The sequence below is a fragment of the Pan troglodytes genome, chromosome 1 (assembly GCF_028858775.2).
Source record: "Pan troglodytes isolate AG18354 chromosome 1, NHGRI_mPanTro3-v2.0_pri, whole genome shotgun sequence".
Classification (NCBI taxonomy): domain Eukaryota; kingdom Metazoa; phylum Chordata; class Mammalia; order Primates; family Hominidae; genus Pan; species Pan troglodytes.
Window position 1 is genome coordinate 180,047,788 of NC_072398.2, and position 11,936 is coordinate 180,059,723.

At 41.0% G+C, this 11,936-nt stretch overlaps 1 protein-coding gene across 2 annotated transcripts; it reads right to left on the reverse strand.

The window, feature by feature from the left end:
* Window positions 1–305: 305 nt before the first annotated feature.
* CDKN2C (cyclin dependent kinase inhibitor 2C) lies at window positions 306–6,315 on the reverse strand. 2 transcript variants are annotated; one of them, XM_009457571.3, is made up of 3 exons: window positions 5,045–6,315; window positions 4,446–4,585; window positions 306–1,053 (listed from the first exon to the last, which is right to left on the reverse strand). In XM_009457571.3, the coding sequence occupies exons 2-3, from the start codon at window positions 4,572–4,574 to the stop codon at window positions 676–678; spliced, it is 507 nt and encodes a 168-aa protein (XP_009455846.1). In that variant the 5' UTR covers window positions 4,575–4,585; window positions 5,045–6,315; the 3' UTR covers window positions 306–675. The 2 variants fall into 2 exon arrangements, with proteins under 2 accessions (XP_009455846.1, XP_524704.2); XM_524704.9 differs by lacking the exon at window positions 5,045–6,315 and having other exon boundaries at window positions 4,446–4,719.
* Between the last annotated feature and the right edge of the window lie 5,621 nt (window positions 6,316–11,936).

Below are 11,936 nucleotides of genomic sequence, written 5' to 3' on the forward strand. Positions count from 1 at the left end.
AATGTCAAGAAAAAGGGAAGATTGGACATTAAGGGAAATTCACACTGAAATTTCAGGCTTAATCTTCAAAAAAAAAAAAGTTGTCCTTATTTTGTTTTAAAGCAGAAATACTAGGCACCAAGGTGGACGGGACATGGGTAAAGGATGAAAACAACTGAATCATCAAGAGAGTATGTCTAGTTTTCCAGTTGGTCTACCTTTTCTAGTGTAAAGACTTAAGACATTCAATAACTTTTAGTACAGTTCTCCTTAGCAAGTGATAAGTTGTATATGGGTTCTAAAGGAGGGAAAATCACAGAAAAATGTTGTCCTGTTTTGAAAGTGTTTTAATTAGACAAAAGAAGCATCAGGACAAACCATTTTAAAAACAAAGTCTTCAACTTGGGTGTTGAGATTGGCGAAAGGGGAAGCAAGGGAAAAGCCAAGGAAAGATAAAATATTCAGAAGAAAGTCAAAGCTATCTGCAATTACATGTTAGATCAGATTTTGCAGGTTAAAAAGATGTTGCTTAAATATATTCATAAACCTGTTGTAAGATTTTCACTTATGCAGTTTCAGAAAATTTAGCTGCTTAACATATGACAGAACTGTATTTTAACAAATGACATTAAAAGTCAGGAGAGCTACTCAGTTAATTGATAAAGTAGAGGCAACGTGGGGGAGCCCTCCCCACATTTATTGAAGATTTGTGGCTCCCCCAGCCCCGTTTGCCTGCATCAGGCTAACAACCTCATTCCTCCCATAGAGCCTGGCCAAATCACAGGCGGTGTCCCCCTTATGGTTCCGATGCCCCACATTGCTGGCCGTGTGCTTCACCAGGAACTCCACCACCCGGAGGTGGCCTTCTTTGGCAGCCAAGTGCAAGGGCAGGTTCCCTTCATTATCCTCGATGTTAACATCAGCTTGAAACTCCAGCAAAGTCTGTAAAGTGTCCAGGAAACCTGCTCTGGCCGCATCATGAATGACAGCGAAACCAGTTCGGTCTTTCAAATCGGGATTAGCACCTCTAAGTAGCAGTCTCCTGGCAATCTCGGGATTTCCAAGTTTCATAACCTGGAAAAGAAGTAGAAATGGTAGAATCCTTCAAGTGCTCATGCTACAGAGATATTTTAAAATATCTGCCTGTCCTTCCATTTATGTAACTATTTATTTTTGATGGAGTTCTTGCGGAAGACCCATAGGATGGGGCTTGAAGGGGTCAAATGCAGAAAAGTGCTAGTAGGTGAAAGTAGAAGACAACTTCTAAAAATTGAGCTTCTATGATGGAACGTCTTAAATGGGCCCAAAAGTAGGATAAATGGATCAATAAGATAGAATTTGTGCAACATGTATAGCATTTGCTAACAACTCTGTTCTCTATGTTCCATGAAGAGTTGTGTAATTTCACGAATTTATTAAAATAACAGAAATGGAATTTGGGATTTAAATAAGAGTCTCCTTCTGTTTGATTGTTCATGCTCATAAAATGTGCCTGTGGTATTAATTCTAGAAAATCATATGTGGTTAAACTTTATTTTCTAAATAGCTACTGCAAACAAATAAGGATGTTGAGTTTCTCTAAACCAACTCCATGAGTGAGTGTAAAAATGATGTTTAAAAAATCCAGGCCTGATATTTTCTTAAATGATCAATTTTTACAAGTTCCCTCCAAATAGATATACCTCCAAATTTCCAAGCATTTCTTAAAAATATTTTTTATTTGCAAGTTATTTAATATTGGCTACTAGGTGTATTCAATGTTTAGAATCCTTCATTTTAAGTTACAAAACAGTACTGATTATTAAGGTGTTAAATAAGCCACAGTGTTCTAAATTGCTTATGATATCAATTTATATAAAACTAAGTTCCTGATATGCCTTGTATCACAGTAGGAAATTATTGTAGGACAACTGTTCTTGAAAATAATGAAATAGTCACCCTATTACATTATATACTGTTTCTCAAAGTTCTGACAAGCCTCCTGATTTTCAAATGAGCAAAAGAAGAAAAAATAAGATATTTAATGGGTGTTTTGGGGCACGGACAGCCTTGTCTTGTGGTTTGAGCTCATTTAATAATCAACTGGTGATCCTGTGTTAGTTCCTTTTTCAGTTATTATCAAGCATTTAAGGAATAGCTATTTGTAAACTGCCAACATTTTAAAAGTCAGAATGTGGTATTAACACTTGCTATCAACATACAAATAATTCACATAACAAAGATTATCTACTATTGTTTGAATATATTTCACTCTAACAGTGGTCTCTTATAAAATATCTTGTGGAACAGCATGCAAATATAAAATACATATAATTTAGTTGTGAAAAAATATTACTTTCATTAACATGCCACACATTTTCAGAATTTACACTGGTTTATTTATATCTAGGTATATCCATAATAATCTAAATTTATAATAAATATCTTGTATAATAGACACTCAATGTTTATGAAATTAAATGCTAATGGAAAATACAAAGTCGTTCTTTTTTAAATGTTTGTTTAAAAAAATCTAATCACACATTAAATAACAAAATATATTTAAAATAAGTAATATTTTGTAAATGCAAACTACATAGATGGACAAGATATTAAGCTCCACTGTTGATAAAACTGTTGATTTTTAGCTCTTCCTTTGGAGCAGTGGTAAACAGTGATACATAATTTATATTTCAAGAACTTCAATGAAACATACTTTTTGGTTATTAAAAATTGATACGACCACAACTGTCTCTAAAGATTTAGTCATATTTAAGGACCTGGAATGAGAAAAATAAGAGACAGATACCTTGGATCTTCGTAAAGCAAACATACGATTAAGGCCTTTGATATTAACCTGATAGAAAAATGTACACTAGGAAGGTGGAAAAGGCTTTTGAAATTGAGTTAAATAAACATAATTGTAGAAGAAAATTCACCTTTTTTCACAGAAAATAATAGCAATATTGGAAACGGTTTTGAAGAAAGTTATTTCTTGACTTATGACACAACTTCAGAGTCAGGATTATACATATTGAAAATAAGCCTTGAAACTCCAGTTTCTGTGTGTGTGTTTCGTTATATGTACAAGGACTAAGCCACAATAAGTGGGTGTTAGTATCTTGATAAGTATGTTTAATATAAACAAGATTGCAAAGTTGTATTAAAAATGTTTGTCAAAACTTTTTAAAAGAATATTATTAATTTCCCAGTCTTCCTGTTCGTCAAAAATCCTGTAAAATCTTATTATGAACATGGGTTAAGTAGTTCATTCTTTGTGAAGTTTATATAATCTTTTGAGTTTTCAAAAGGAAACTTTTCAATATATTAAATTTGTTACTTTGCTATCATCACTAAACCTGTTCAAAACTACTAGGTAGAAAAAGGAAAAAAAAATCATTACTTAATGTAGCAGCAATAACAAGATAAATAATTTAGTATCTGTGCATAAACTTCCTTAATACTGAAATTTTTGCAAGGCCAGTGTATTCTGACTGAAAATGTACAGACTGTATGGACTTTGTTTGTTAATAGTATATCTCTTGGCACTTAAATTTTTAATTCTTGTAACCGAAACAAAGCCCTCTAAAAACCCTCTCCCCACTGGGTTTTCAAAAACAGCTCCAAGTGTTGCATTTCCAAATAAGAATAGCTCATAAGAATATCATCAGAACTCTGATAAAGCAACTATTTTAAACTATTTTGTCATTTTTCTGTTTCTAAGCCTTTCGCCTAAGTTACATGATAACATTCAGAAGAGGAAAAAAATTATCAGGTACAATACTTGGCAGCTGGACATGTGTCAATTGTTGCCTGTAAATCTAATTACTGAAAATTAGAGCACACCACGGCATGACCGTAGAGACAAAGACACTGCAGCTGAGCTCTGATTAGAAAATTCAACTTTTTATTCCTCCCGACTCCTGAATGAGTGGATGGTATTACATTAACTGTAAAATGTACATCCTGTCCCGGTGCCCAGGCCACCCATTCCAAACGAGGAAAGGTCGTTTGTCAAAACTTGAAGCATTTGAAGGAAAAACACCCTCATCAGTAGTCAAGAAAATTAACGTTAAAGTCTATTATTGGGGGCAAAGTACGTAAAACCACTAATAGCAGTGTATTTACTTCAAATAATAATCATAATAATGTGTTTACAGAGCTGTCTTTAAAAACAAAACAAAACAAACAAACCTCGGCCCTACAATGACTACTTTAAAATCCCCACCGTCACAAAAACATTCCAAAAACTAAGACCAAATCTGGACCCCACTTGATATCAAGGATGTTATTGGATTTGAGGAGTTTGTTCAAAGTACGTCATTTTGAGAAGTTGCATCCACTTAAAGATATAAAATATGGCAACCAACTAGGTTTAAAAACAGTGAAATTTTATGTCCCTGAAAGCTTAAAAGCTGTAAATCTAGAAACCCGGGTCACGTAGGCAACATTATTGACTTGTTTTCCCCACCTCTCTTAATACCAACCTGCAGCGCAGTCCTTCCAAATCCATTTTGTGCATTGACGTTTACATTATTTTGCAACAAACTAGTAAGTTGCTCTAGGTCCCCCCTGGCAGCTGCGGACGCCAACTCGTTCCCCCAAGGCTCGGCCATTCTTTAGGGTCCTGACGATCAGGAAAAGATGAATTAGTCGTTTTTCTTTTTCCCCTTTCCTTTGCTCCTAACCAGGCTGCATGATGGCATCGGAGACTGACAGAAGGACTGGGATGGTTAATCTGGAGTAGAGCTTGGTAGTAAATACTAGTAAGATCTGCCTGCCAAAAGCCCGCCCCTCGATTCACACGTGATTATTCAGCAAAACTGAGCCATTGGAGAGGGGCTCCTCGCCTCGCTTTTTTAGCTTTAACCCCTGTGAAGAATTCTGACGACTCCACAGAGAGACACACAGACACACATACATTCCTGGTTAATGACTCCGGACGTCAGATGTAGGCAGAGCTGTCACGTACCTACGCTACAGATCTCTGTGAGGAGTGTGTGTGGAGACTCAAGGGACTATAGATCGGGGCAGAAAATACCGCGGAAGGAAAGACATTCAGGGGGAAGAAAAGGCATTCACCCACCCTTGTTCACGGTGGTGACTTGAGCCGTGTGAGGCAGAACTGCAGGGGCAGGTCCTCCAGGGGGCTCGGTTTCCATCCGTCTCGCCGAAGGGATAGTCCTGGGTCCTCCGCTGCTGGGAGAGCGCCGCGGTGGCTGGATGCTGACGTGCTCCGGGGGGTTAAAAGATGATCGCCAAAGGCGAACGGGAGTAGCAGTTCGGTGGCCCTCAAGTTACAGGTCGTAACGACTGCCCAGTGCTCTGGGCTTCTCCAGAAGAGCCTTTGGTCGCGTCCGGGCCAAGCCGTGGGCTAATGCCGCTCAGGAAAGCTCCGGAGCCCGCCCGCCAGGCAGCCGCAGCCCCGCCGAGCCTCAGAGGCCGTGGGAGCCGGGCTCGGCGCGCGTCTCCGGAGGCTGCCGGGCGTGCGGCGGGCCCCCGAGAAGCCCGTCATGCCGGCCCCGCCAGGTCCCGGGACTCCCGGCAGCCCGAGGAAGGAGAGTGATGCGGAAAACGTCTACGGAGCCCGGACTGCTGGGGCAGCTCGCGGCAGCATTGCGGCTGCACTGGGCAGCCCCCCGGGAACTTCCCGCCTACGACCGAGCTCGTTCAGGCTTTCTGCTGTAGGCACTCATTGAGCTGCTGCCGCCGCTGTCCTTTCCTTCCTTTCCCGGTTTTGTGGGGGCCTCTGGAGATGGGGAGAGTCCTGGGAAACGTAGGCCAAGTTCTGAGTAGGGAGAGTCGCCGCAGTTCCGGGGCAGCCAGTCCGGTCGCCGTCTCGGCGAGCGCTCAGCAGCCTCGGCGCCCGGTGCCACTTTGCCACCTCTCGCGGTCCCCGGCCTGTGCCCCTTTGCTGCGGACAGGGCAGCCGCCAGCCAGCTGTGCCCTGGAGCAGAGCCTGGCAGCACTGCTTCCTCCTTGGCCGCACCGCTCCCAGTGACAGTTTCTTTTGTAGCTGATCCCCCCCTAGATCGCCGGTCCCTGCTCCTTTCACCCCTACAGGCACTTGCGTGTCGCCCCCTTTTTTGCTTTTTTCCTTCACTCCCTCCCTTGCTGCTTTTTTCGCTGAAACAATTGCTGCTTCTGTTGCCTCTCAGAGAGGGTGCCGGTTTCTTCTCCCTTTTTTCCGACCTCATCAGCTTTTTTTGAAAAGAAAAAAATTGAGCGCTTTTTGAGTTGAAAAACCCGCCCCCATTTTAACGGCAGAGTTTTAAGGAGGCTCGGCAGAGTTGCAGCGCCGCGGGAGCGGGAAGGCCGGGCGCCGCCCACGCCCCGCCCTCCGCCCTGCTGGCGCTCGCGCTCGCAGTCTCGCACGCTCCGCCCGCCCGGTCCCGCGCCCTCATTCCCGCCTCCCGCTCTCCACCTCCTCCCGTCAAGTCTCTCGCGCCGGCTCCCTCCTGCCGGCTAGGCGGCCTGTCCCCAGCTGGAGCGGGGTTCGGCCCCGCGAAGCCCGGCCTGCCCTTCTCCTGCTGGCGGGCTTGAGTCTGTGACGCGAACCCCCAGCTGCCCCAATTCCTACGGGGGCGAGGACAGGGGTTTGTTATTTAAGACGGTTGTGGAGGGCCGCAGGGTCTTTGAGGCTCCGCAGCATACGCTGCGGGAAGGCGGACAGCGAGCTGGCATAAAGGGAGTCGTTCCTCAGCGCTAGCGGGGCAGGTCGGCCCGCCTCTGTGCTCCCCCGCCAGGCTCGCAAAGTTCGGGCGGCCAGGCCTGCGGCTGCTGCTGCCTCCTCTAGGGCGCGCGCGCTCTGTAAACTCGGCGTCCTTCGCTGAGCCCTGGGCCTCGGCCTCGCACCTGCCAGATCCATGCCCGACGGCGCGGTGGGCAGGGGTGGCCGCGGGGGTGGAGGGAAAAATCCGGACTGCCACTAAGCACAGTGCTCACAAAAAGCAAGTCTTGTATAGACTGAATCTTATGAAAACTTAAGACATGGCATATGTAAGAACGAACTCTGAAGCCTTAATCAATCAAGGACTAGAAACTGCGAAATAGTCCTATTATTAGAGAAAAAGGAGAAAAGCAATTAAATTTAAAGCAAAATTTAAAATAAGTCGTGTGAAGTGTTTTCTAACAAAGCCATTTCTTGGTTGCCGAAGTTCTCTCACTACTTAGAAGTGGCTTGGATTTTGGGGATGTGGGGTTGGGGAGGGTGTCTAGAATGGTCTCTCTCCTAATCCTTTATTTAATCATCCGACACCAATTTCCAGTACTTTTAACTTCCTCTTTTAGCTATGTGAGATTAATTAACTATTGCTTTCTGTATTTTTATACTGTTAAAAATATCCAACACGGTTGCATGATGCACCCAGTGGTCAAAATGAAACCAAGCAAAAAATGACAAGTCTAATTAGAACCGGCCTTTGGCAAGCGGATCCTCAAGCAGTATCTGTACCCTTCTTGAAGTACACTGGGAGTATTAGCAACAAAACACACCAGAAACATCTGGGTAATCATCCAGCAAGAGATTGGCTGGTAGGTAGAGGGAAAGTTGAAACTGGGAAGAATCTGGCAGTGTTTTCTTTAATGTAATTGTTGAGATAAAAACTAGAGTTCTTTTCTTAGGTAACTAAACTTGAATTGTGAATCAAATGAGAACTACAAAACAAGAAATTAACTCTCTTTTTCTTACATATATGTAGACGTTTCAAATAGAAACATTTAAGATTCCATTTATACCAGTAAGAAATAAATAATAATTTACTTTTGATTATTCTGGGAACTGTGTAATCTTTTCATACAGCCAGAGGGTGTGAGGACATATTAGCACTGTTGGCTGATAAAAGAGAACTGGTATTAGTCCAATTTATGAGGATTGCCTTCTAGCATTTATTATGGTTTCTTGCTTAGAGATAAATTGTAAAGAGGAAGAATCTTAAATTGTATGAATACATAAAGTACGGGTAAACGTACTATAATTTTTATGAAATAAAATGCTTATTGCTGAACAACTAAGGAAAACTTATGATAATTTAAGATGTACACAGAGTTGTATTAAGATTTTTGGAGGCCCTAAGCACTGAAAAGATTTTGATGTTCTACCACCTCTTCCTTATATAGAAATAAAAAGAAAAATAACAGAACCCCAAAATAACAGTAAAAAAGTCCAACAAAGTTCTGATTTTTTTCCCATGATGGCTACTTCAGTGGTTTTGCTGAGATATTAAATTATTTGGCAAAGGTTTTTTTTTTTTTTTTTTTTTAACATTCTGGTTTTGCTGGTGCCCTGAAGCATATGCTTCATCTGCCTGTTGGGTAAACCAGAATTGGCAGTGCAGAGCTTAGGGTCTTAGTTCAGAAGGCATACATAAGTATTACACAGTAACTCCAATGAAAATCTAGTATTTATTGAGGGCTAGTTCACTACAGCAGATTCAAGGGTATCTCTACCCTCAATAAGCTTATATTCTAACATGGCTTACAAGAAAAATTCATAGTTAAGTTTCTACTATATTGAGAGTGGTGCTTTCCTTTTTAACATCAAAATGATAAGTACATCAAATACTGAAATATAGCCTTTATAGTTAGATATTAAATATTAACAGTCATGGAAACCTTTTGCTCCAGCAGTTCATAATCATTTAAGGAGACATAAAAGTGGCCGGGCGCAGTGGCTCACGCCTATAATCCCAGCATTTTGGGAGGCTGAGGTGGGCAGATCACCTGAGGTCAGGAGTTCGAGACCAGCCTGGCCAACATGGTTAAACCCCAACTCCACTAAAAATACAAAAAAAAATTAGCTGGGCGTGGTGGCTGGTGCCTGTAATCCCAGCTGCTCAGGAGGCTGAGGCAGGAGGATTGCTTGAACCTGGGAGGCAGTGGCGGCCCAGCAGTCTCAAAAAAAAAAAAAAAAGATACATAGAATAGAAATGTGATTCAGTCAAATTATTCTGTGCTTTTCCCTCATTGACATAGAATAGAAATGTGATTCAGTCAAATTATTCTGTGCTTTTCACTCATTGACTCAAGTAGGTACAGTTTCTGAATGATTAACTTTTGGAAATGTGTATGTGGTATTTACCATTTATTTAACTGGTCTCAAAGTCTTCCTTTTTGTTGTATTTATAGATCAACAGAGGTGGAAAACAGACTGGGCACCCCCAGGCAGCCTTTTATGTGACTTTATAATTGTAGCTTCCGCATTTTATTTCTGAGATTCAGTGGTTTTTTTCATATAGGTACTTATTTATGAAAATTTTTTATCATTTTTATTTTATTTTATTTTTGAGACAGGTTCTCACTCTGTTGCCCAGGCTAGAGTGCAGTGGCTTGGTCATGGTCATGGCTCACTGAAGCCTTGACTTCCCAGGTCCAAGTTACCCTCCTACCTCAGCCTCTGGAGTCGCTGGGACCACAGGCATGCTCCACCATGCCTGGATAATTTTTCTAATTTTGTGGAGATGGGGTCTTACTATATTGGCCAGGCTGAAAGTTCTTTTTTTTTTTTGAGACAGAGTCTCTCTCTGTCATCAGGCTGGAGTGCAGTGGCGCGATCCCGGCTCACTGCAACCTCCACCTCCAGATTCAAGCCATTCTCCTGCCTCAGCCTCCTGAGTAGCTGGGATTACAGGCGCCCACTACCACACCCAGCTAATTTTTGTATTTTTAGTAGAGACGGGGTTTCACCACGTTGGCCAGGATGGTCTCCATCTCCTGACCTCATGATCTGCCCGACTCAGCCTCCCACAGTGCTAGGATTACAGGTGTGAGCCACCGCACCTGGCCTGAAAGTTCTTCTTTAAAGTAAGAAGAAAAAAAAGCCCAGTAAGCAACCCAAAAGCTGAAAAATAATAGCAACAATTAATATTTGTATAGTGTTTCATGGTTATAAAATATGATGCATATCTATCTATCTATCTATCTATCTATCTATCTATCTATCTATCTGGCTATATTTTTGAGACTGAATCTCGCTTTGTCGCCCAGGCAGAGTGCAGTGGCGCGATCTCAGCTCACTCCAATCTCTGCCTCCTAGGTTCAAGCGATTCTTCTGCCTCAGCTCCCGAGTACCTGGGATTACAGGTGCGTACCACCACGCCCGGCTAATTTTTGTATCTTTAGTAGAGACAGGGTTTCACCATGTTGGTCAGGCTGGTCTCGAACTCCTGACCTCATGATCCGCCCACCTTGGCCTCCCAAAGTGCTGGGATTACAGGTGTGAGCCACCACACACAGCCAATGCATATATTAATCTTTACAACAATTCTGTGAAGTGACTGTGATAATAATCCCCATATTTCAGGTGAGGGAATTGAGGCTGGCAGAAATTGTGATTTAAAGTCAGTGAATAGTAGACATAGGATTTGAATTCAGTTCTTGGGGCTCCAAACCTTATACTTTTTCCATTAGTCCAGGGTCCGCCACTAGTATCCTAAACAACACTAAATCACTAGATGAAATACATATGTGCAGTAGCATTAGTTTTCTCATGAATTACATTATGAGCAAGAAGTATTATTTAAGAAATTGGTTATCTTAACCAAAGAATCAAGGTTATCACTACCAGTAATAACTCAAGTTGATAACACATGGCCTTGATATGATGTAACAAGGACATATCACCTCTGCGGTATTTTCCCCCAAATGCATAAACTCAGTGTAATTCTGAGAATACATTAGGCAATCCCAGATTGAGGGAGATTTTATAAAGTTCCTGACTCTTCAGAAGTGTCCACTGAGAAACTGTCACAGATTGGAAGAGGCTACTGAGACATGACAACTAAATGTAATGTGGTATTATTGGACCATGGAACAAGAAAAGGACATTAGTGTAAAAATCCAAATAGAGCCTCTAGAATTTAACTAGTAGTATTTAGCAGTGTTAATTTCCTAGTTTTGATAGATGTACCATGTTAAATAAGATGGTAACATTAGAGAAAAATGGGCTAAAAGCATATAGGAACATTCTGTACTGTCTTTGGAAGTATTCTAAAATAATTTCAAATAAAAATTTAGTGAAATATAAATAATATTTATTATTTATATTGGAAATAAAGATGATATAAAAGTTTCTTTTAAAAGAACATGGAGATTCTAGAAAAAGATCTGTATTTAACTTAGGCTGAGCTCCATGAACTCCTACTGTGGGCCAACTATGAGAATAGATAAATTAAAATTACTTTTCTTTGCTCGTGCACGGACCAAATTTCTTTACATTTCCTTCTTTTGGTTTATGACACTTAACTGAAATTGTTTCTCTTAAGGATGGAATTCTGGAGAAATGAAAAATGATTTTTTTTCTCCTAATTCAGTATTTATTTTTCTTCCCTTCTCTTATCTGTAGTAGATAACTACTCTGGATGCTAGGTATCCAACCATGAAGAGTTAGGCCATAGGGAAGAAACAGTGTCTTTGGGAATGGTATAAACTAAGCAGCATGGAAGGGAAATTGTACAGAGGCAACATGGTAAGTGGAAGGAGCACTAATTTGACCTAGCCTTGAATCCTAGGTCTGTCACTCTGTAGCATGACTTTGAGCAAATTCTTAACTTGCCAGAGCAGCTTTATATTCTGTAAAGTAGTAGTTGTAAATATTAAATGAGATAAAGTTTGTAATGTATCTGTACATAGTAGACTCCCAATAAAAATTAATAAATTCAAAAGCATTTGCTATCTGTTATGTTCACAAGACTTTGCTATGTTTGCACTATGGTGAATATAAAAACACATGGCATAAAGCGGTTTATAATCTCAAGAAACTTTCAATCTTTGGGGGGAGATTAAACATACATATATGAAAACAATTAGAGAAAAAAAATTACAAAATTTACTGGAGCACTAAGTTGTGTTGTAAAGATAGTAAAAGCAGTAATTAGAAAGGAGAAAGATCCTTACTGGCTTAAATTTTATGAAAGGGGTGGTCCTGAGAAAAGCATTTAGGAATTGGTATACAGAGTAATAACTAATATGTTTGGAGAGTT

Excerpts from the sequence above, each read along its gene's own strand:
- CDKN2C (XM_009457571.3), bottom strand. The coding sequence starts at position 4,574 with ATGGCCGAGCCTTGGGGGAACGAGTTGGCGTCCGCAGCTGCCAGGGGG. Across the intron at positions 1,054-4,445 it reads TTGGAAGGACTGCGCTGCAG|GTTATGAAACTTGGAAATCC; the intron begins GTTGGTATTAAG and ends CTTCTTTTCCAG.